The sequence below is a fragment of the Podarcis bocagei genome (genome assembly GCF_964188305.1).
Source record: "Podarcis bocagei genome assembly, chromosome: 2".
Lineage (NCBI taxonomy): Eukaryota > Metazoa > Chordata > Lepidosauria > Squamata > Lacertidae > Podarcis > Podarcis bocagei.
The window spans coordinates 103,958,172-103,983,178 of NC_138126.1; the positions used below are offsets into that span (position 1 = coordinate 103,958,172).

The following is a 25,007-nucleotide window of genomic DNA, read 5'->3' on the forward strand; positions in this document are numbered from 1 at the left end:
TGTACGCTGGCTCCCTCGGCCAATAAAGCGAGATGAGCGCCACAAGCCCAGAGTCAGCCACGACTGGACCTAATGGTCAGGGGTCCCTTTACCTTTAATAAAAATGTATAAGAAACCACCCATGGTCTCTTGCCAATGGAAGCATCTCCATGCATCACCATTGCTAACTGGTAGTTTTCACATAAATGCAAATATGGCTGCAGCCTCAGTTCACCTAGCCACAGGAAGGCACATACTTCCTCTACCTCTTTTCCTAAAGCACATGGGTTGGAGTTTGTGTGGGATATTGGATCCTTGATAATTTTAAAGGATCTTTTTCCTAGGTCCTCTGTGCATAAAGTAACATGGAAGGCTGGTAGGCATTTTCAGGGCTGTGCCATCTCCAAAACTCAAAATTATCTACCACGTTATCCTGAATTCTAAGCATATTTCTATATACTGATGTGCTTTGCACTATTTATTTTGCTTCACAAGGAGGGAAAAAGTACTGCACCAGGCACTGAAGCTCTGCTGCTCTAACCTGGAGATTTCAGCAGCTCCTGCCCACTTACAGACAATCCTATCATCACTCCCACTAAGGACTAGAAACTTGTTTGTTATAAAAACACTGAAATTCCCAAGATGTTTAATTCTGCACACTCAGTACCAAAATCCATGTTTGGGTTTGTTTTTCCTGCACTAATGCAGAATTTTGGGATATGCACAGCCCCCCATAAGTTTAGTCTCCAATGGCTTCAGAGGCCAATGCTGACTGCTTGAATTCAATCATTATCTCAACCTCCTAATGATATCTGGTGGAAAAAGCTTTAAATCAATATGAATGAACTTCTGTTTCACACCTGCCAATGCAACAAATATTCACAGATATAGGCACCATCCTGGGATTCCCTTATTGATATACTTCATTGTATTCCTTTATGCAAACTTACAATTTGTTGGTTTTGTATCTATGTTGGCAGATATGCCATTTCTTGTCCATCTGAGCCACAGATCCATTCTTTGCTACAAATAGCACTGCAGTAAACTCCAGCTTCTGAGATGCAGTAGTTGGTATTTCAAAGGTTATGATGATGGATCCATTCTGCCACCTAACGGAAGAAAGGGTATATGTCCTTTGCATAACTGCACGAACTGGAGCAAATTATAAACATTTTTTTAAAAAAAATATAATACTTCATTATAATGCACAAGCGTCTAATATTTATGAAGAGGCCACTTGTAAGTTCAAGTTCCTAGTGTCTATAAGAGAACATTTGTCTATATTTAAATGGGAGTATTGTGAACCTGATAATATTTGCCCAATATTGCACAGGCACTACATATACCCATGTGCATTTAAAGGCACAAAGACAGGAAAGAAATAAGCAAAACTCTCCGGGCTAAGCAGCTGTCAAGGGCTGGGCTTTAAATCAAGTTGCCACTAGGAAAAGGAAGAAGTGCAACCAACATTCATATGGGCAGCCCTGGTTAGGGAAGTTTTTAATGTTTGATGTTGTTGCTTTCTTATTATTAATATTCTGTTGGGAGCCACCCAGAGTGGCTGGGGAAATCCAGTCAGATGGGTGGGGTATAAATAAAATATTATCATTATTACCACAATTTAAAAATATGTAGACAGGTTAGACATAATAATACAGCTGAGGGGCAGCTCTGCTCACTTGACTTTCTGGGATTGGTTTGCAACCAACCATGTGGCAATTGCAGGTTTAGCCATGCCTGGTAAAATAAGACTCCAGAGTTCAGGTAACGTTGGGTGGACCTAGGAGGCTTCATTTATTAAAAAGCATGTGCTGAGTGAGCAGAATACTACACTGTAACCCAGGGCCAGATTTAGGTTTGATGAAGCCCTAAGCTACTGAAGGTAATGGGGCCCTTTATATGTCCAGCTGTCCTTTGTCAACAACAAATTGTTGCTGTTTTCTGTGTTGAATATACGCTATATGGTAATTTATGAACCTAATAGGTATCTAAAGCCATTTGCACATAAAAAATATGTATTTTATCAAAGTAATTGTTGAACTGAAATACAATTAGGAAGAAGTATATTAAGAATGATTTTTTTTGCAGGGGGTGGGGGCCAAGAGAGTGGGGCCCTAAGCTATAGCTTGTTTACCTTATATGTAAATCCGGCACTGCTGTAACCCACTGCAAAGCTTCACAGACCACAATTTTGCTCCTTTATTTCTGTCTCCAGAAGATTATCCGCCCTTAGTGACCTTCTGAATGCAGAGCACGTGTTCCCTGACCACAGCTGCCCTTACAGACACACACCCCTCTTTTAAAGGGTGGAGCCAAATGTCCATAAAATGCAAAAACTACAAGTACATACAATATAAGCCATACGAGTCTATATGAAGCCAAAGGCCACTCACAACGATAGAGATTGGTGATAACACAGTGAATCCCAGTCTCTACGTCAAGCCTAAACAAATGAACTTCTCGATTGGTCCTTGGCTGAAGGACTGAAAAGGTTCTCTCACGGAGGCGCTGCTGTTTGCAAACTCACAGAAGGCAGGAATAAACCCGGGGTGGTGTTGGGGTTGGGGGAACTGAGGAAGAAACTAGGAGGCATTTTTTTAAAAAAGAGTTATTTTTAGCGCGGAGGGTGCGTCCAAAAAATAAACCAAACTCTGAGAAGCCAACAGAAGATGGCGCGGGAACACGGGGGTGTGGGAGGCGTGGGAATCACCAGCTGTTAACCGAAAGCCTCGAGACAAAACTCTCCTCTCTCCTATTGGTCCCTTTTTCTATCTGTTTAGAGATAAGCGCTACCTCTTTCCCCTCCCGATGTTGTTAGTTGGCTAGCTCGTGGATGTAGGTGATACTGACAGGACAGGGGCTCAAATTCTCTCACTCTATATCTACAGTATATCTAAATCTGTATCTATAATGGGAGTTCTTCTCCATCACTTTCTCCAGGTTGGAAGTAATAGATGCTTATAGAGGTCCATGTAGAGACCACAGCATTTTAATGTTTCTGTGCCCGAGTGCGAGTCTCTCCACTCAGAAACAAAACATGTTTCTGACAATGTCTGTGCCACTTTGGTCCACTTCCCCCCAAACTGAGAGGGAGAAGATGAGCTGCTGCTTGCAAGACTTGTGGCATCTTTGCGTCCTCTGATGCTGTGCATGTTTGCTCAGAAGTAAGTATCACTGAGTTAAATTATTATTATTATTATTAATTCAATTTATTTACCACCCTTTATCGGAAGATCCAAAGGCACTGTACAACATTAAAAACACATAAATACAGAACATCAGTGATATAAACATAATAAAAACATAATGACAGACAGCCTAATCACCATCATCATAATAACAGTCCACTCCCCCACACTTTCACAGGCCATAGAGGAATGTTTTTGCCTGGTGCCTAGGGTTTATGACGAAATAAGCATGTTTCAGCCTTAATGGTTCAGATTAGAGGTGACCCTGTGGTCTAAATCACCAAGCCTTTTGAGCTTGCTGACGGGAAGGTCAGTGGTTTGAATCCCCGTGACAGGTGAGCTCCCGTTGCTCTGTCCCAGCTTCTGCCAACCTAGCAGTTCAAAAGCACACTAGTGCAAGTAGATAAATGGGTACCGCTGTGGCAGGAAAGTAAACAGTGTGCCAGCAGCGATTTAGTCATGCTGGCCACATGACCCAGAAAGCTGTGTGCGGACAAACACCGGCTTCCTCAGGCTGAGCGCCGCACCTCATAGTCGCCTTTCACTGGACTTAGCTGTCCAGGGATCCTTTACCTTTTTACCTTGCTAGGGCTCATGCCCCAAACCCCAAGCAACAAAACACTCTTCCGGTTGTAGTAAATGTCAGTCCCTTTAATTATCCTGTCAGTCAGCTCCCTTCAAATCCAGAGCGAGAGTTCAGTGGTATGCAGAAGTTTATTTTATTTAATAAAATTTATACACCACTTGATTTTTTTAAAATAAAAAAGCTCTCAAAGTGGTTTACAAAACATAAAACAGTGACACACACACACAGTGCTTTTTTCTGGGGGGACACAGGGGTACACTAAGCCTGGGGTCAGGAGGGTACCAAAGCTTTACTCCTCAGCTGATGAGGACAACTGCATTGTACATGCCCATTTCAAGTTCAGCCCCACCCTTTTTAAAAGGAAGGAGAGGCTGTGGTAAGGTGAAGTTTATGTCACAACAGCAGCTGGGCCAAATTGCACCACATGCCAGTTTATTGTGAATCTAAGTTTGGCCTCATTGAGGGGCAGTATTTCAATAGGAGTAGGAAAATAAGAGTACCCTAAACATTTTTTCAGATTAAAATTTCCTCAAGCATCTGGGTAGGCTACAATTCCCAGCACCGATAAACTACAGCTCCCAGGATTCTCTCGGGGGAAGCCACGGGCATGCAGACTTATACAAAAAAAAGAAGTGTCAGGCGCGTTCCGCGAGCTAGTCTGTATGACCACCCGGAAGCTCCCTACAAAGGTAACGCGGCGGCGACGGACTCCTCTACTTTTTTTCTTAGCTCTATGAGCCAAAGCCGTCACTTTTGCTCCTCGCCTCCTTTCCGCGTTCGCGTTTCGGCAAAGCGGGAGCCTCCGCGGCCGCCGTACGGAAGCCGAGGGGGCCGGGGTGGGGCCAATGTAGGCCAGGGCCGCGCGGGCGGGGCCGGGGCGATGGGGAATCTGTTCGGGCGCAAGCGGCGGAGCCGGGTCACCGAGCAAGATAAGGCCGTGCTGGTGAGAGCAAAGAAGGGGCTGGGAGGCAGGGAAGGCGGCGGCGGCGGCGGCTGCAGGAGCAGGAGCAGGTTGCTGTGACTTGAGTGCAAAAGGCTGCAAGGTAGCCAGCAAATGTGTGCTGCAAAGGAGCCCCTGTGCCTTGACAGAGCCCGGACCCGCGTTTATCCCACGTAGACCCATGTTTCCACCGTATGTGACATGCCCAATTCACCTGTATTTATTTATTTTTCGGCAGTTTGTTGGGGGGGGGGAGAGAAAAGTGATTTTTGGCAGGTGCTGTTTCTCCTAAATGGGGTGGGAAAGCCAAAGATCTCTTTCTTAACACAGCTGTTGAAAGTTAAAGGAACTTTGGCTTCTTTTCGGACTGGCTACACTTTCTGTTTCTCTCTCTAAAAAGAAAAAGAAAGAAACCCGAGCAAACGAACGGAAGTCGTGGTGGTGGCTGTCGTGTTCCGGATTACTTTGGCAGTCAGGTGGAAATACTCCCAGGCGGGTACTTAAGAGCAGCAAAGCACTATAGAAAAAAATCAGCCTTGAATTTAGCAGCTTGCCTAGTAACAGCCATAGGTGGCCAGGAATTGCATGCAGGCGAGTTCGTGGGGTCAGGCTGTTGGAGAAGGGGCTACAATGCTCCATCTGCCAGCCTGCCTAGTTCCTGGGCAAGCTGTGGAGGAAGGAAAGCCTATTTGCCCATGACCAAGCTGCTGGGAGAGGGACAGATTGTGCTGTCTCCGGTTGTGCTGCCTCTCTTCCACCAGTCTGTTATAAAAACCACTACCGAAGAGGTTATTTGCCTGCATTTCCTTACTGTCTGCGGAGCAGTATCATAGAATCAGAGTTGGAAGGGACCCTGTGGATCATCTAGTCCAACCCCCCTGCAATGCAAGAATATGCAGCTGTCGTATACATGGATCAAACCTGCAACCATGTCATTATCAGCACTATGCTTCTCCCTTCTTCGCAGCCAGGATAGAAATGCAGACTCGTCATTTGGGGTGTGTGTGTTCATTTAGAAGGCTAATATAAAATAGTAGCACACTATGTAGAATGAGAAGTTTCAAGGTTGAAATAAGATGCCCCCAGACTGAGGGGATAAAGTCACAGTGCTTTGGGAATGATGGGAGCTCTGTCTGGTGAAGTCTTTAGATGCCCTGTTACCACTGGATGATCATTTATATAGACCTGAAATATCTAGGTCAGTATCTTAGCCACAAATGTGTTCCCTATCCTTGGCCATAGTTTGTGAAATAGGAGAGCAGTTGTGCAAGCTGCATCCTAAACACAGTTACTAAAAAGTTTTCAGAACCCTTTGCTAGTGGCAGAACAATCTCCAGGAGTATGGAGAAAGCTGAGGCCTCCACTACATTAGAGACACCCACCCCCACAGTGCTTTCTCCTGCTGATGGAGAGGATTTTGTGTGCCATCCTGCTCACCAACCCCCATTCATCAACATGGAGAAGGGAGTAGGATTGCATTCTCAAGTCCCTTTGAACTGTTAGTGACTTATGAACAAGCATGTTTAGGATTGTGCTCCCATGGTATCTGTAAATGATTGAATACCATGTCTATAGTGTGGAAGAGTTTTCTGAATGTCAGAAAGACCAGGGTTTTCAACACAAAGAGCCTGTGTGCAGCCTGTCACATTCCAACTCCTTGAACTGCAGCAGAGATGGGGAACCTGTGGCACACCAGATGTTGGGTTCCAGCTCCCATAATCTTGGACCAGCCAACATGCTAACCATGTTGTCCCAGCAACATCTGGAGAGCCACAGGTTCCCCATCCCTGGTGTATATAGACTTGTGGCAGCTCTCCAGGATTTCAGACAGCCCCTATCTGGAGATACTAGGGACTGGCTGCTTTGTCATCACACCACTTTATTTCGCCACTGCATCTGGTGTATTCCAGCTGTGGCTTTGTTTTCTGCATTTTTCTCCAAGCACATTTGAAAATGCTTCCTATCTTGGCATCCATTGCCAGCCTCACTTTCAGCAATTATCGGCTCCACTCAGGATCCCCTATCATAGAATCATAAAACTGTAGAGTTGGAAGGGAGCCCGGGTGGTGGGGTCAGCTAGCCCAACCTCCTGCAGTGCAGGAATCTCAACTAGATCATACCTAACACCCAGCCTCTGTGCAGACGGTTCTTCCTGACTAAGTGCAGAACCTTACATTTCTCCCTACTGAAATTCTTTTTTGGTCCAGTTCTCCAATCTGTTAAGGTCAATTGAACCCCGATTCCGTCTTCTGCAGTATTAGCTACCCTTCCCAGTTTGGTGTCATCAGCATATTTGATAAGCACCCCCTCAATTCCTTCAACCAAGACATTTATAAAGACATTGAACAACATTAGCCGAGAAACAGAACATTGTGGCTACTCACTTGTCACGTTTTTGAAGATTTGCATTCAGCACTGAATTTAAGTTCAGAGTCTCAGGGTTACTCTGCAGTATCCATTCTAATATTTAGGGTGCCCCTAATAATGTAGAAGTGTCAAAAGCTAGATGTAGCCATCAGAATTGGAACTGTACTCAGTAAAGGATTGCAGTGTGTCTGTCCCTTAACTACTGAACGGAGGGTCTTTGCCTTAATACAGTTCTTACTTAAAACCAGCTGCTTGCCAACTTTTTCATTTAGTTCTTAATAGTCTCATTTAGTTTGCATACTAAAAAGATAAAGGTAAAGGGACCCCTGACCATTAGGTCCAGTCTTGACCGACTCTGGGGTTGCGGCGCTCATCTCGCTTTATTGGCCAAGGGAGCCGGCGTACAGCTTCCGGGTCATGTGGCCAGCATGACTAAGCTGCTTCTGGCGAACCAGAGCAGCACACGGAAACACCGTTTACCTTCCCACCGGAGTGGTACCTATTTATCTACTTGCACTTTGATGTGCTTTCGAACTGCTAGGTTGGCAGGAGCAGGGACCGAACAACGGGAGCTCACCCCGTCGCGGGGATTTGAACCGCCAACATTCTGATCGGCAAGCCCTAGGCTCTGTGGTTTAACCCTCAGCACCACCCGCGTCTCTAGTTTGCATACTAACAAAAGGTATAAATGCCCAGTCTGCAGCTCAGTGGTGAGAAACCCATGGCCTTTTAGTTATTAGCATGGCCAATCATCAAGGATGATGAGAGCTGGAGTCCAGCAACATCTGGAGTGCCAAAGGTTTCACATCTAGCTGAACATCCCCCCTCCACTAGCTTTTGCCCTGGGAATACAACATCCCCATTCTCCACTAGCTGAACATTGTGCCCCAAATCTGAATTCCACATACTGTTTTGTAAGCCTGGAATATCATCAGATTGATGCTGCTAGTTTTATTGTGCTGCGGCCTGAGAGCAAAAGCAATTTGACCAACTTGAAGGAGGAAACACATGGTAAAACACTCAAACTTTTATTGTCTCTCTCCCACCTCTCCCATGAGGTATGATGTGTCGTACCTGAGAGCCAAAGGCAGCGAGTTGGTGTTTAACTTTGCAAGGTACCTGAGAACTTTCAGCTTCTTCTGCTGTTTTTGCAGCAAGCCAAAAATGGGAATAACAAAGTAGGTTTGAGGGATCAGGCTGCTGGGCTTATAAGCAGGTCTGCCTTAAAGGGAGATTTTGGTTTCTCTTTTCCAGTGGTCATCCTAGCAAGGCTTGCTGGTGCACCTTCTAATGGCCAATTTATTTTCTCCTGTAGCAACTGAAACAGCAGCGGGACAAACTAAAGCAATATCAGAAAAGGATATCGCTGCAGCTGGAGCGGGAGAGGGCTTTTGCTCGGCAACTATTAAAAGATGGCAAGAAAGAGTAAGTCATTCCAAGTCACTTTGCACCCTTTCCATACGGAGGAGTTCAGTTTATGGGCTGGTTCAGAAAGTCAATGTCTTCTCAGTGAGATGAACCACAACTTCCCCTGTGGCCTCTCTTGTATGGGAAAAGCTTGAATTGACATATTGCATTCCACTGATAACAGCTAAATGATTCCAGTTATTTCAACACGTGAAGCATTTACTTCCACACTTGAAGAAACTGCCTATGCTTTCTTTACAAATGCATCCCTGGAGGAAATTGAGGTGCATCATGCAGAAACCTTAAATCTCTGACTGGCCATAGTTTAATATTTAAGCTGAATACTGTTGTTGCTGGTGAAGTGTTCTAACTACCTTGGCTCAGCCTGCATAATAACGCAGTGCTAAAATGAATATTTTCATGCATAAGGTTCCAGGTTCAGTCCTCGGCATCTCTAGTGAAACATGGCGTGGCTAGGAGCTACCTTGGGACTAAATGTACCAGGAATTAATATAACACATAAGGGAAAGGCTGTAGCTCAGTGGAGTAGCCTGCATAAGGTCCCAGTTTCAATCTCTGGCATGGCCAGATAGGGCAAGGAAATAATCCTGCCTGTGAGAGTAGACCAGGGTGGGGAACCAGTGGCCCTCCAAATGTTGTAGGACTCTGATTCCCATCATCTAGCACAGGCATAGGCAAACTCCGGCCCTCCAGATGTTTGGGACTACAATTCCCATCATCCCTAGCTAACAGGACCAGTGGTCAAGGATGATGAGAATTGTAGTCCCAAACATCTGGAGGGCTGGGGTTTGCCTATGCCTGATCTAGCATATCCATTGGTCCAAGAAACTATGGGCATTGTATATGAATGATGGAAATAACCCCAACAACATCTGGAGGACCACAGGTTCCCCATTCCTGGTATAGACTGTACTGAGTTTGATAGATCACTGTTCTGACTTTGTATAAGGCCACTTCCTGTGCTCCTAACTCCAGTGAGAAAAGTGATTTGAAGCTGTATAAGCGTTGTTAAAATTTCTAAACTGGTACTACTGAGCGTTCTTAAAATGTTCCTTTATTGCATCCTGCTGGAGAGAGGAGTCCTTTTGATGATCGGTCACATAATGGGCAGCTTCATTCATGTGACACAACCAGCAGAGAAATAATGAATCTTTCTCACAATGCCAGGACTTAGGCATCTAATGAAATGGATTGCCCTAAGCATGCAGTCAGACAGAAGGAAGCACTTCACATGTTGCAAAATTAATAATTGAAAAATTAAATATTGTGATGGCTGTGAGCTTTAATAAAAAATTTTAAGGATCAAGTAAGTAAAGAATATACATATTAGTTATTGCTGGCCATAATGACTAAAAATGGGACTTCTGGATCTGAGGCAGCCTATCTGACCATCTTTAACTTATTCCTTGCTTCTGAGAATATTGGAATCAATGGTTTTTTATTATTTAAAAAAATCAAGATCAGAAAGGCAAGGCAGAAATGGCTTTGGTCTGAAGGATTGTTTTCTACAGCCAGTGCTTTTTTCTCCTCTTAGGAAAGCAAAGTTTCTGCTGAAGAAAAAACGGTATCAAGAGCAACTGCTAGATAAGACAGAAAACCAAATTAGCAACCTGGAACGCATGGTAATGGAGGCATCCAATGTCATTGTTTTCAGGGCTTTTACAGCTGTCATATCTGTATGCTGCTAAATTTTGTTTAATTGTGCTTAACTTCTAATTCAAGCTGTCTTAGTACTTAGCATTAGTTGGACATCTTGGATTACACCATGAATGTTTAAAGTGGTATTTTGTTTTGTTTTGGGTTGGGTTTTTTGTTTTTGTTTTGTTTTGTTTTTTGCTGAGCTCCGAATGCTATGTCATGTTTTAAGCTGTAATATCGGCCAGTGTTGCAGTGTTCTGCAAGCCAGTTTTGTCTGTTCCTCTTCCATTTGGCTCTATGGTGGTCCATGGAATGTAGAACATACTGTCTACTGTGGCTGTGGTTGTCTACTCTCCCTACTACATATTGGTGAAATGCAGCACTCGCTGACCCCCTCTGTTGACTTCTGTTTCCTTCAGGTCCAGGATATTGAATTCACACAAATTGAGATGAAAGTGATTGAGGGCCTCAAAATTGGTAATGAGTGTTTAAATAAGATGCACCAGGTGAGTGTGAGCCCAGGGTCCTTGGGACTATTTCATATGGGACACTGGTTGGGACATCTCTTCTGACCAACCTTCTTTTCCTGTAGGTTATGTCAATAGAAGAAGTGGAAAGGATCATGGATGAAACCCAGGAAGCTGTGGAATACCAGAGGGTATGTATTGTCCCTGTGTATCATCATGGAGATCCTTTTAACCATTGCACTGCTTCATTCTTATATTTGTATGACAGCAATTCCACCCACTTGGATGCTTGAAAGTGTTTCAGTCGTGCCAACTAAATTGCTTATGAAAAGGAGTGGAGACCCTATTTTGCTTTAACATATTGCATTGCAAACCTTGAGACTAAACTGTTCTTCATCATTGCACCTTAAAACAGGTCAGAGATGACATTGTTCATGTCAAGAAGACTGTCATAGAAAGAGGGAGGGAGTGGAATATAGCTTGAGTGCCAAGTGGCTGGGTTTCAGCGGAGTATTTTGTAGCTTTGGGTCTATGTTCCTATGTTACACCGACCCATAGGTGTTTCCATCTCACAATTCTTAAGGATATGGTGCTATTCTGGTGTTCACCATGCATTCTGCCCTTTTCCTTTGCAGCAAATAGATGAAATGCTGGCTGGCAGCTTCACTGTAGAAGATGAAGATGCCATTTTAGCAGAATTAGATGCCATCACTCAGGTGAGTGTTTCATCAGCAACACTGGTAATTCATTGTCAGGCTACATTTTGCAGTGGACGTTTTTCATCTCACGTGAGGGGATTATCCATCCCATATACCTGGCAGGTAATAAGGGGTCCTTATTATAGCTGCCTTGCATTTATGTCTTCTGAAGCCTTGAAGTGGTCAGCCCAATCTTCCCAGAGAGGCTTAAAAACAAAGATGGTGATACCCAACCAAGTCATACTCAGAGCTGACCTATTGAAATGTATGGGCTTAAGTTCATTGAGTATCACTAATGCTGGATACTGCCAGTATTGAATAACTTTTACAACACGTTTCCTTGGTTTACCCTTTGTTTTCTTCGCCTTCAAATGAAAGATTCTTCCACACTAGTGTCTGAAGATTCATGTGTCCCCAGCTACTTCCGTGGATGCAATCTGGTGGAGATTCTGGCCTGCTCCTCCTCCTATATAACTTTGGTTCCCTTCTTAGAAGGGATGGAACTTCACTTTGAGCCATTAGACTATGTTCATACAATAAATGTCAGTTTATGCGAATGGTTGGGTCATCTGCCCGATATGACAACAAACCCATCCAGGGCAGGCAATTGATCAGTTTCTTGCACACAGGAACCAGTGTCTCTCTGCTGCCAGAGTTCAAGCTCAGCTTATTTTCCCTCATCCATCCCACTGCTGCATCCAAGCACCAGTGCACAACCTCCTCTAATTCAGATGTCATGTAAGAAATACAGCCCCAAAACTACAAAAGCTTGGAAATGGAAAAGTGGGTAAAGGATTGTCCCCTGACCTCGTGTAGCAAGGTCTGATGCTAGGAGAGTGGCAGGCTCCTGGTGATCCTAATTTTTGGGTTGACCGCCAAAGCCAAAAATTGTGGAACCCCTGCTGCCTAATATCCAGCTCTACCACCGGTCTGGTGGTGATTGTAAAGCATTCAAAATATTAATCTTTTGGTGCTTTCCACAAAATTCCATTGCTTATCAGAGTGCACAGATGAGCATACTATAAACTGCAGCAAGTGTAAAATGTGGTTCCCTGATTACTGGTGGGTGCCAGGCAATCAGAACATAAATGGTTTTGTAACAGTTGCACTGGCTGCCAAAGCTTTTGCAGACCCAATTCAGAGTTCTGGTTATTACCTTTAAAGCCCTGAGCTGTCTGGAACTGGGTTACTTAAAGGACTACGTACACTCATACTGCCCTTCACATATCCTGAGATCTTTGTTGGGTAACCTGCTTCAGTGTCTGCCGGTGAAAGCAATCAAGCTGGCAGGTGCTCAGACTAGGGCACAATGGTGGCCCTGCAGTTACGGAATTTGATTCTTTGGAGATCAGACAGACCCCATCTCTTGTATCCTTTAAAGAGGACTTAAAGACCGTTCTCTTTTCCAAAGCTTTTAATGTGACTCATAGAGAGCAGCTGCTTATTGGAATTTGGATTGTGGTCCTGTTGCTGGCATTGATTCCACGGTTAATGTTGATTCCATATTGTAAACATGATATAAGTCGTGTTGTGGAGGACTTTCTCAAAATGGGCTATAAATCCATTAAATAAATGAATAATAGATGGACACAGTTGTATTCCCAGAGCAATAGCTGCCACCCAACATGATTAATCAGGGTAACTCGCCAAGGAAGCAAAAGTGCTTCTAGAATCTTGTTAGTAACCCAGAACCAAAGCTCTAGAGCCCAGCCAAATTCTCAGCTTCTGAGGTGGTACAGGGAGCAGCACTCCTTCCTATGCGCTTGGAAGTTCTGGTTTAGAGTTGCTTGTTATCCCCAGAACATTTGTTTCACAGTGTGACTTCTTTTCTTGCAGGAACAGATAGATCTTCCAGAGGTTCCATCAGAGCCTCTCCCAGAAAAGATTCCAGGTAGCGTTGTCCGTCTTGTTTTCTTTCCCTCAGTTGTGCAGGCTTGTGCTTTTGGTTGTGCCTGCATGAACCACGTGGCACATGGGAGGTTTAAGAATAAGGTTGGCAGGTGCTATTCAAGCACCAACTCCGCAGAGCGCTCTTAAAGCAGCTCTAGAGCACTGACTATGTCAGACTCCACCAAAGCTTTACTGTATGTAATCATGCTACAGCCCAACACTTGACATTTGTAGAGTGCTTTAAAAGGTCCAAAGATCTTCATGTGTATTAAAGGTAAAGGTGAAGGTACCCTTGACCGTTAGGTCCAGTCACGGACGACTGTGGGGTTGCGGCGCTCATCTCACTTTACTGGCCAAGGGAGCCGACGTACAGCTTCCAGGTCATGTGGCCAGCATGACTAAGCCGCTTCTGGTGAACCAGAGTAGTGCACGGAAACGCCGTTTACCTTCCCGCCGGAGCGGTACCTATTTATCTACTTGCACTTTGACGTGCTTTCAAACTGCTAGGCTGGCAGGAGCAGGGACTGAACAACAGGAGCTCACCCCGTCACGGGGATTCAAACCGCCAACATTCTGATCAGCAAGCCCTAGGCTCTGTGGTTTAGACCACAGTGCCACCTGCGTCCCTATAATTCTCACAACAACTGTAAGTTAGATCGGTTGCACTATCCCAGTATGGGGAGGGTGGGGAGAGTGGATTCATGGTACAGATGATGTTTGAACAAGACAAAAAAAGGAGGCCAAGCTCTGGTTGAAAACCCTGTTGTAGCCATACAACTGGTGTTTGGTTTGGGTGTTTAAAAACAAACTCAATCTGAAATACAAGGTAGTGGACTTGTGGGGAGTGGAGGTGAGCAGCCATAGGTGTACAAAAATGACTGGCTTGGGAACTGGAAGTTATATAGGGCATAGGGAGCACTCAGCAATCAATGTGTAAGCCATACAGATTCCTGGACCTCTAAAGAAACAAATAACAAAAGCTGCCTTTATTATTTTTTTATTATTATTATTTATAGAATTTGTATACCACCCTATATCCAGAGGTCTCTGAGTGGTTCACATAAAAAGATCACAGTATATAAAATAAAAATAAAAGCAATAACCCAATAATACGTTCCCCCAAAGAGCCACATTTTAAAAGGGTATGGGATGTTGAGCAGGTCAACCCAAGGCCTGGTTAAAAAGGAATGTTTTTGCCTGGGGCCTAAAGGTGTATAATGACGGCGCCAGGTGAATTTCCCAGGGGAGAGCATTCCACAGACTGCAGAGAAGCCCCGTTCTCGTGTTGCCACCCTCCGGACCTCTCGAGAAGGAGGCACACGATATATTAGCCAGTATAGTGTTATATCATATCCTCCACAACTTGGAAGAATATCCTCACTTGTTGGTACTGTAGTAGTTTCATTTTTCTCTGCAGAATCTCTTGCCTCTGCCTCCTGTAATAAACTTGTATGCGGTGCAGTTTGGCCCAGCTGCTGTTGTGACATAAACTTCAATATACCTTACCACTGTCTCTACCTCCTTTTATAAAGGCAGTGGGCATGTACAGTGCAGTTGTTCTCATCAGCTGAGGAGTAAAGCTTCAGAGCTCTCTTGCCCTCAGGCTTAGCCTCTCCAGAGAGATTTGGGGAAAGTACTATCTCAACTTCCTTGTTGGCCGCCCTTAGAACATACAAGGTGTAGAACTGTATCAGGGCAGTGACAGGGAGTGTTCCTGCTCTTGGCACAAGTATCCAGACATTCAGGTGCATTTCAAATGGAAAATCACAGTCTTCCCTCAAACATGAAGATATGTTTGAGAGATGTTGCTGTGGGATTGGGAGTGTTTGCTTGCATGGCATCGCCATTGTCTCCTCTAAAGGGAGCAGGTAGCAAGGCAGACCAGTTGTAAGACTAGATAAACCATTGGTCTGAATTTGGTTAGCTCTAACTCCAGCTGAGAAAGTTAACGCCTTCCCTTTTCCTTCTATTTACAGAAACATCGCCGGTCAGAGTCAAACCAAAGCCAGAACTGGTGGCTGCATCTTAACTCCATTTCCTGGGGGATCCCTGCAGGCTATCCTGGACTCCCAGCATGCCTAGGGTGCAAGAGGCTTCCGTGGTGTCCCATTGGCTTTGAACAGCCACGCTGGAGCAGGTTTCCTGCACAGAATGGAAGCTGTAAACTGGTTAATATCCCATATCAAGATTATTTTGTAGTGTGCACACTCCTTTTTTTGTAACGTAAACTGGATTAAATGGTGACTCTCAAAACCCTTCAAGCCAAATGCTTTCTACAGACCTGATGTCAGCTGCAGACCTGCCTCAGACGCCAGCACAGCCTCTTGCTAACTCTGCCTAAGCCCCATGGTGCCCTTTTGAGCTTGTGGGCACTGTGAAAAGTTACGAGCTTTCTGCTACCGTGCGGGAAGAATTGCTGGGAACCCTCTTGGCCTTCCTCTTCACTTGCCTCTCTTCAGTTCTCTGGCTTTTTCGAATGGGTTCTCTCTCTTTTTTTCTTTGTTTTTTTGGAAAGAATGGAATTTACAGAACTTTGGCCTGTACCTGAGTTAGACCTTGTTAGCTTGATGCTGAGATGGGAGCGTCACTTCCAATGGTAGCAACAATTGCTTGTGCTGTCGTGGTAGTGGAAATACAAGAAGATTACCCCGTGTCCAGTGTGCTTCTGAGACAAATGCAGTTAATAGTTCTATGCACCACCAGGTAGCGATGCGAGGCTGCTGGCCGTGATCTCAGAAAACTGAAGGCCGGTTTCCTACAAGGATAGGAGTCTATAAAAAGTGCTTGCTAAGGATTAATTCCTGAAATCCTATACAGGCATCCTGTTTCCCCCTTCCTTTTTCTTCCTTAACAAATCCATGGTGTGAAGAGCTGAACACTGTTTCAGCTGAAACTTCTCAACAGGAGAGGGGTTTGGAAGTTGCAAATCAAGCAGCTTCTTGATTAATCTTGCCCTTCCCAGCTTATCGCAGCTGTGAAATGGGCTGAGACAGGAGGCAGATCACCTTTTCTCAGAGGTGGAGGCTGCCTGCCGTGTCTGCTTTTCCTCTCTTCTTGTATGGAGCAGTCAGGAACACGGGAAGCCAGTGGGGCTAAGTATTGCTTTCCTCATAATTATAGAAGACCTGAATGTGCTTCCCTATCCTGCTCCTGAATGTTAGAAAGGGCTGGATCCCAGTTCGTTCTGATGGCCTCCTTGCCCTTAAAAGGATGTCGAAGACTTTGCCCCAGATCACATGGCTTCAGGAACCTGTGGGTCCGACCTGCTTTCACAGTTGCAGCCCACCAAACATGTATCCCAGACTTACTGCCTTTTGAGAGCCAGCTGGTCTGTGCTGAGCACGACCCGCAGGACCCGCTGAGATGGGGGCCAACCGTGGCTGAGCGGTTGGATGGGTTGATGCAGTGGGGGTGGGTGGGTGGGAGGAGAATGATATTGAAGGCTCATTCTACATACAGAAGTAGTAGAGGTTGCCACTGTCTGGGGTCTACAGCTCAGAGCTGATAAACGTTTCCTCTGATTGACCCCACTTTCTATCTGAACCCTTCCCCAAACCGCCTTGTTAGTGAGTGGAATTGTATCCTCAGGCTCCTGGGATTCAAGCTTCTTCGAATGTAGTGGTTTTCCCCCAGTGGGTTTTTGACCAAGGCCCTGCCTGTTTTGCTGCTGCAAAGAACCCTGAATGGCTCGTCTTCAAAGTCCTCTGCTAGCACTTGCCCATTACCATTCACAGGGAGAGGGAGCTGCTTGATAGTGGTCCTTAAAGCTGCACCTAGACCTTCCCCCACCTAGGCACTCTTTGTTAGCATTAGGAAGGCTGAGCAGTGGATCGGATTGAGTTCATGGTTCGCACTTAAGTCATCCTTTCTATATAATGTGCTCAAAGACCATTCGACCAGCCTTTGCATCTGGGAGACAAACAATTACGGGAAGTGTTCTGTGATTTCTTACAAGTTAGTTTGTCTGTTGCCAATTCTGTCTCAGTACTGCTGTATTCACTTTGTTCACCAGGTGGCAGTCCTACCCTTACCTGTTCCATCACTGTGGCTGAGAACAAACATTCTCTGGCTTTAACTTCTTCGTTTCTGTGGACTGCTGTCATTGATTGATTGTTACTACATTTGTGAGCAAATGCTAAGGCCTGCTTCTCAAGGAAGAGCAGGACTTTCTCATTGGTATCAAGGGTACTGTAGAAGCATTCAGCTCCCCTACAGGGATCCCCAGTAGGCTCCATTGCGCCCAGTTAACTAGGTAGCTCAGTGCCCAGGGGAAATTAACGGGAGTGCGTTTTTCTTCCTCTTCTTCACTGCCAAGAAGTACAGGAAAGAAAGCCAGCGAAAGAGCCTGCCAGCTCCATAGGAGAGTAAGGACTGCAGATATGTAAAGTGGCCTTAGAGAGTAGCCACAGTGCTAACTAAACAGCTTCCCTCTGCAATATCCCCAGTCGGTGACATCTTTGGCTAAAGCCGGGTAAGATTAGGGCTGCTGCCCAGCCTCTCCAAACTCTCCACTTCCTGCGCGTGAGTCAAAAGTTTCCATTTCTTGGCTGAATCTCTGTGCAGTTCCTCAAACAGTAAAGCCAGCAGGAGCAGTTCAGGGTAGCAGCAATAAAGTGTTTCTGACGCCTTCAATCTCTGGTGTCCAGTCGCATACCTCCATCAGCCACCAATGCACTTCCCCCCCACCCACGCCACCCCACCTTGGGACCTGAAACGTATAGAGGATGTTGGCTTCCTAGGATTGCTCTTATGGAGCGGGAAGGGTCTTTCTGAAAGAATCCTTGTCGGTTAGAAAGTTAAGGAGAGGATTGTGAATGGCACTCTCCTGTTCTAGAATGTATGCAAGGGGCGGTTTTGACTTGCTGGTTTGTTAAAGAGCAGCTGAACTACTCCATGGCATTGTTGGTAGCCTTTGGGGAGACTGAAACTGGTGCTACAGAAGGAAGGGACACAGGTAAGAGTGTTAATGTCAGCCTGTCTTTTGTTTTTCTTTTTCTGCAGTGGGTCTGCCTTTTTGGTGGGGAGGAAAAGCCACAATGAGTGTCCCTCCCATTTGCTGGTGCTTTTATCCCTCCGGGTCCAGAACTTTCTCTCCCTGCCCCAAGGAGTTGTGCTCCACACGAAGCATCCTCCCCCCCCCAGGGGCTGGCAGTCTCAAAACAGAGAAGAAAAGAAATTACTGGGTTTTCTTTTTTTCTTAGGTGTTCCTGGGAATAAAACTCTTCACATGGAAGAGACCAAAGTTTAGCAACCATTACGCAAGTGGCAAGACTCTAAACAGAGCATTACTCAAAAGTTGTCCACGAGGGACCAGTGCTTCTGCTAGATATGGATGTTCTTCCCGCTGCCTTGACTTCAGGGAGTTGCTGCCTTTTAAACTCTGTGTGAGTGGGCACCTTTCCTCCTGAGCTAGTTATCCCTTGTGGCCTCCGTGCATCTTCCTTAAGAAGAGTTGCTTCTTTATTTTTATTTCCTCCTTTCCTTCCTTGAGCTTATGTAACTGCTGCTGTGTGGTGCCTGGCCCTGATGTGGTTTCTATGCCAACCCAGTGCAATACTGGGCTACTGGGAGAAGGAAAGCAGGGAGAGGATTTTGCTCAGGTATTGGCCAAATCAGCGGTTCTGGGGGTGTCAAAAATCAGAATGGCTTTTCTGAACTCCTAGCCTGCCTTATAGATCAGGAGTGGCTAACCTGCGACACTATTTGTTCTCGGACTCCAGCTCCCATCCGCCTCAGCCAGCATGGTCAGTGGTCAGGGATGATGGGGTGTCTGTAGCTCAACCGCATCTGGAGGGCCAGACGTTCCCTACCCCTGCTCTAGATAAATGAAGTTTTTGGGGCATTGAAGCATTCAACCACCCACAATTAGATTCAGGGTGGGGACCGGGGGTGAAGAACTTGTGGTCCTCCAGGCGTTATTGGACTACCAGCCCCCAACAGCCTCAGACAGCATTGCCAGTGTAGCTATTGATGATTCAAGTTGGAATCCAGCAATATCTGGAAGGCCACAGCTTCCACCCTTCATTGATGTTCCATTATCTCTTTAGCTTTTCTAGAGAAGCTACAGTTTCCATTGAAGGATGACTGAGATGTTGTTTCCCTCAGACCAATAGAGATTCCTTCCATTTTTCAACCTTACCTGTCCCTGGTATGTTGTATTGAGTGCTAGAGTTTACAAACACCATCAAATTAGAGCAAGTACAGACTCTGGGGTACACCAAGGCAGCTGATGAGGGAAAGATCATTCTATACTGCAGCTTCCAGTACTACCACACCCTGCAAGTTCCTTCTCACAGATAACTGCAAGGAATCTTGCAGAAGCTTGGTATATTTTATTTTATTGCTGCTTATAGTCTATACTCTTAAAGGCAGGAAAGGGGGGGTTGTGTCAAGACAAAATAAACTAGGCCACATTCCTAAATTAGCCAGTCACAGGGCAAGAAAAGTATTGACAGGTATGTAGATTTTATAACCCACCCTTCTGTGTAAAACCAGAGTAGCTTCCACTCAAACTATGGCAAAGCTTTAACAAATTAACAAGAGTAGTCTAACCAATAAATGATCCAACTGAAGAAGTCTGAATGCCTATGAAAACTGGAAAGCTTGGGTCAACAAAGACATTTTGACTTGCTTCTCAATGCAGGGATGGGAGTGAATGGGTAACATCCCCTATGGAAGGAATACTGTATAGACCCTACTCAACATGGGTGCCATTTTGCTAGTTAATACATCCTAAGTTAAAACTTGGATCAGGGCCTCTCCAGGGGGCAGCAATGGGGCAGCAAACTCTTCCTAATGCAGGGATGAGGATCCCCCCCTCCCCCAAGCCAAGGCCCATGTTACGGTATTATCATCCCAAAACTGTTAGGGCTCACATTCATTCAGTGGATGTGGCCAGATAGAAAAGTAGGTGGGGCCAGAGCACTAATTGCAAATGTGTCTCTTAATCTTTGTCCATTCTTCTAGAATGTACATACAAGATGAGGCTTGGGCTGTTGATGATCTTAAAAATGGTAACCAGAAGCAAATGATAAGTTATTGCATATCCTTCAAATGGGCTGCTGTGTTGTGCCAGCAGTGGTTTCTTTCAAAGTTCCTCAGTTTCAAACCTGGATGTTGACAAAAGCATGGGCAATAGGTTCCAAAAACCTTGTTCTCCAATGATAATCTTTTTTACTTGGGAAAATATTTAGTTCCGGCCACAGTTTCCATCTGGGAATTGAGGGTCTTTCCAGGATATGGTAAACACAGATGGGTCTCCTCCAGCTAATGACCAGTGTTACCTCTGTGTTGTCTGGATTCCACCTAAGGTTGTTCCACTCTGCCCCACACAGCCACAGTCGCCAGGAAAGAAGCAGCACCTGAATCTGATATAAAAGAAGCCTGGGTGTTGTCAGCATGTTGATGACACTTCAACCCTGTTCTTTGGATGATCTTGGGAGCTTCACGAAGGTGTTAGGGAGAAAGGGAAATGACAGGATTCTTCAGCACTCCATAGGAGAACAGCCAGAGATGTGAGGAACAATTTCTCCCAACAGAACTCTCTCGATGACTGGAGAGGTAATTTTCCTGTAACATGATTTGTTAAGCAAGGGGTGCATAATTTGAGACTCTGCTCAGTTTTCTTAGCTGTTAAATTACATTGAACTCACTGGGATTTGCTTTTGAGTAGACCTGTATGGAAGTACACTGAGAGCCTTTTATATATTGACCCTATCAGTAAAGGGAAGACCAGCTTGCTTCATTGGTTAGGCTCAAGAAGTCCAGCTCACTTGATAACAATCCAGAGTACACATTGCACCCTTGTTTTCAGAGACAGTTTCAGTTACCAGACTACGAAAGGAAAGGAATATCAGCAGGGGGAAAATGGCTTCATACTTGAGCACTTACTCGTGGGCAACATAACTCAGCATCCTTTGCACTTAATTCTTCTGCTGCCCAAATATCCCAAATTGGTTATCCTTAGTTAAAGAGCATGACTTTTAAAAACAAAAGCCCTATCCAACCAACCAATTATGCAAATTGCATAAGCTATTCCCATCTTACTAAGGGATCCCCGGAGAGCTATTTAGCAATGTGAGGTTTTGCATTTACTGGCCTATAAATCAATTTAATATACAAGGTGCGGGGAGTGTAGGTTTGGAAGTCTCTAAGGAAGTGATACTTATACCTATTTTCTAATTCTTTTCCCTTATATTATTTGCTGCATTTCACCAAAGCCATCAGGAAACCTCTCTGCAACATTCCACTGTGGTCCCCCTTAAACCATGCCTAATGGAAAGATAGGTTGAAGAAAGTTCGCTTACCTGTATTAGAAGCCCATTCCATGTATTGATTCAAATTTACAGCTCACCCTAAAGGCTTCAGACAGAAACACGCACATACCCACACCTATTAAAATGCAATGAAACCTAATAAAATTACAACACTAAAATAAACTCTGCCAGATCTCCAAAAGCCAGTCTAAACAGGTCTTAACAGTGCTCACAAAATATGTTCAGGCTTGGACTTTGGGACGCTTCTAAGCAGAGGGGGTGGAAATCTAAGCAGATTTGGCAATATGTTGGAGTGTCATTTTTTGCCTCCAACTTCCATGTCGATAGATTTTTAAAACAGAGAGAAAATATACTATTTTCAAGTCCTCCACCATTTCGCAGAGGGAAATAGGAGCAGCAAGCACCCATATTCTCTGACCCAAGTTTTACTGCCCTGGTCTCCTCCAACCCTGACTAACTAAACATAGCTGAAGGTTTTGGTCTTTTGTCGTAAAATCTGCAAATGCCTGTCTCTGATGGGAAGAGGATATTTGTTTGGTTAAAAATCTATTGTACTCCCAATAAGATTGTCAAAAGTTCCAAAATACAGCTCAGCAGCTTCAATGTGCAAATTGGGAGGCCTTGCACAGCGTGGTGCCTTTGTGTTCATGTGCCTGCATTGGCACACAATATGATAATCCGTTTCCCTGTCCCCGAGATTTACATTCTGAAGAAAACCACCAAAACACTAATTTTCGTAAGGCATTTCCAAAGGGAAAAAAGGCCAAAATAACGAAAGAGATTTATCAAGGGAAGGTGCTGGGAAATAGGGACTGTCGTTGGTGAACAAAACATGTGTTTTGATGTTGCTTCTGGTATGAAAATGTCTAAAGCCAGCTCTGCTTTCAGAGGCCACTTCTTGCTTATCATGGCCTCAGAGAAACAGTCTCTTGCTTTAACCTTCTGCGTAGCCTACCAATCTCTGGGAGTTAGGAACATGAGTACATGGAAGGACCTTTGTCTGACTTTCTAAATAATAAATGCCTCCTTTGCCATCAGAAGATGATGTTGGAGATTAATAGTGACAGCTGCAAGAAAGAATAAACTTTTGTTAAAGGGCATTCTGGGTATCATCAGCATCAGCAGTGGATCTGTACAGAGTGGGAGGCTATCTCTGAGCTATCCTGCCTACATGTGTGAGAGACAAATTCACCAATGATATATAAGCTCCACGTGGCGCCCTAACCTCCCCTCCAGTTATAGTTTCGTCCATCTGCTTTCTGTGGCATGTCAAGTGTAAGATAGGATGAACTGATCCTGCTGAGATTTATAAGAGGAATACAGTAATCAAATTCTCATCGTTTGGTTGAAGCCTCTGTGGAGACTTCAAGAACAAGATAACACTAGTGCCGCTGCAACACTATTTAAAATGTGCTTGTTGGCATCACCATGGAAATGAACAGAACCGACCATAGCATATGGTGACAGGATGGATTTCCCCCCACAGCTATAATAGTTGAGCCTTTGTGACAGTTCATGCCGAATTATGTGCATTAGTCTAGTTTGCATAACTGGTGCTGAGTAGCTTTTTTTAAAAAAAAAATTGCATGCAAAATCTAGAAGCAGGTAAAAAAAAAACCCACAAGATGTTCCTTGAGCTTGAAAACCATGGTGACTACAGAACAAAGACAAGACAGAAATGGCTTCTAGCGGGCAAAGCTAGCAATACATGAAAAAGTGCCTTGCTGTTGCTATGCTCCCTTTTTGGATAAATCTGACTTGGCCACTGCGATACCCCTAACCTCTGTGCTCTGGGAACATCCAGGATGGATTACTGTCATGCACTCTGTGTGGGGAATATGAATGGAAAACGTAAACTGCCCCCCCCCCCCACCAAATGCAGCAGCCAGATTACTGGGTCACCTTCCATTTAGAATATATGCAACTTCTGCCCTGGTTGCCAGTTCATTTATGAGCCTAATCCAAAATGCTCACATTAGTTTTTAAAGCCCTAAACAACTTAGGCCCCAAATATCTGAAAGACTGCTTCCTTCCCTACAGAGCCTTTAAGGTGTTAGGATCAGCAGAGGGGGTCCTCTTGGTAGTTCCACACCCCCACTCAGATTTTTTTTTTAAGGGGAGGGTGGCAGCCTGGGACAGGGCCTTTTCTGTGCATCCCCAAAACTGTGCAATCCCCTTCCCACAAAGGTGCTTACAGCAACTTTGTTCACTTTCCATCATATGCGGAAGATGCATCACCCTGCCTTGGGCTTGGACACCTGAGATGTATGTTTTTGTGGCTCACACTTTTCTTCTGACAGTGTTTCCCCCCAACCTTTTCAAAATAGTGTCTTTGAAATTGCTTTATCCCAATGTGATGAAGGGTGGGTAATAAATTGAATAAAAAAGAATAAGTATCCAAGGCCAGACCCTTATCAGGTGGCTACCAACTCCCCACAACATATTGGCATATCTGTACCTCACCTGCTTGATGGCCTGCCCTTAGGCAGCAATGACCCTATCGTTAGGTAGAGTGAGGCAGCTGCCTCCTGCAGCAGACGTGGAGATCCTGCAATCACAACCATTTTCAGCTTGAGGAGCAGCACTTTTTTTATCTTCTTCTGAATCTGTGCATGCGAATACTACTCAGAATAGATTGTCCAAATTAAGACTGCTGCATTTACCTATTTTTCCGTGTATAAGATGCCCCCCTATTTTGGGGGGCTCCAAATTAAGAAAATACTCCTCAGTGCTACCCGTGTATAAGATGAGCCCCAATTTTAAACCTAATTTTTTGGTTAAAAAACCTAGTCTTATACAGGGGAAAATACGGTAATTTGTCATAAACTGCATACCCTCCAACATTTCTCTGATGAAAATAGGGATGTCAATAATAATAATAATAATAATAATAATAATAATAATAATAATACCCCACCCATTTGACTGGATTGCCCCAGCTACTCTGGGCAGCTTCCAACATACCGTAATTTTTGCTCTATAGGACGCACTTTTTCCCCTCCAAAAATGAAGGGGAAATGTGTGTGCGTCCTATGGAGCAAATGCAGGCTTTCGCTGAAGCCTGGAGAGCGAGAGGGGACGTTGCGCACCGACCCCTCCCGCTCTCCAGGCTTCAGGAATCTATCTGCAAGCCTTCGGAGTGCGGCGGGAGTTTCCGCCGGGCTCCGAAGGCTTGCGGATAGCAGCCCGAAGCCCAGGGAGCGCAGCGCTGCTGCAGATATCCACAAGCCTTTGGAGCCCGGCGGGAGTTCCCGCTGGGCTTCCAAGGCTTGCGGATAGCAGGCAGCAGCCTGAATCCTGGGGGAGCGCAGCGCTGCACACCCCGGGCTTTAGACAGCTATCCGCAAGCCTTCAGAGCCCGGCAGGAGTTCCCAACCTCGCAACCTCGCCCCCGCTCCCAGACCCATTCTGGGGGCTGGGGTCAGGGGAAGCTCGGGGCTTTCCCCCCTTTATTCCCCCCCCCCAATAAAACTAGGTGTGCCCTATGGTCCGTGCGCCCTATAGAGCGAAAAATATGGTATATAAAAACATAATAAAACATTATACATTT

At 45.1% G+C, this 25,007-nt stretch overlaps 1 protein-coding gene and 2 long non-coding RNA genes across 3 annotated transcripts in view; 1 reads left to right on the plus strand and 2 right to left on the minus strand.

The window, feature by feature from the left end:
* The window catches only part of LOC308579906, a 33,439-nt gene extending 29,080 nt beyond the window's left edge, over positions 1–4,359 (minus strand). The window contains exons 1-2 of the long non-coding RNA XR_014004625.1: positions 4,254–4,359; positions 930–1,088 (exon numbers count right to left, since the gene is read on the minus strand). This is a non-coding gene — a long non-coding RNA (uncharacterized lncRNA). The remainder of the gene's footprint in view (positions 1–929; positions 1,089–4,253) is intronic.
* Positions 4,360–4,589: 230 nt separating this feature from the next.
* Positions 4,590–15,834, plus strand: CHMP6 (charged multivesicular body protein 6). Its single transcript, XM_081180968.1, has 8 exons — positions 4,590–4,696; positions 8,376–8,485; positions 10,023–10,110; positions 10,546–10,632; positions 10,719–10,784; positions 11,229–11,309; positions 13,128–13,182; positions 15,158–15,834. The coding sequence occupies exons 1-8, from the start codon at positions 4,634–4,636 to the stop codon at positions 15,208–15,210; spliced, it is 603 nt and encodes a 200-aa protein (XP_081037094.1). The 5' UTR covers positions 4,590–4,633; the 3' UTR covers positions 15,211–15,834.
* A 1,417-nt stretch (positions 15,835–17,251) lies between these two features.
* On the minus strand, positions 17,252–24,347 carry LOC308579916. The gene is made up of 2 exons (XR_014004635.1): positions 21,488–24,347; positions 17,252–20,750 (listed from the first exon to the last, which is right to left on the minus strand). It is a non-coding gene; the product is annotated as an uncharacterized lncRNA (long non-coding RNA).
* Between the last annotated feature and the right edge of the window lie 660 nt (positions 24,348–25,007).

Bases quoted from the DNA above. Each gene is read 5' to 3' on its own strand.
- CHMP6 (XM_081180968.1), top strand. From the start codon at position 4,634: ATGGGGAATCTGTTCGGGCGCAAGCGGCGGAGCCGGGTCACCGAGCAA. The intron at 11,310-13,127 runs GTGAGTGTTTCA...CTTTTCTTGCAG, and splicing joins AATTAGATGCCATCACTCAG to GAACAGATAGATCTTCCAGA. The intron at 13,183-15,157 runs GTAGCGTTGTCC...TTCTATTTACAG, and splicing joins TCTCCCAGAAAAGATTCCAG to AAACATCGCCGGTCAGAGTC.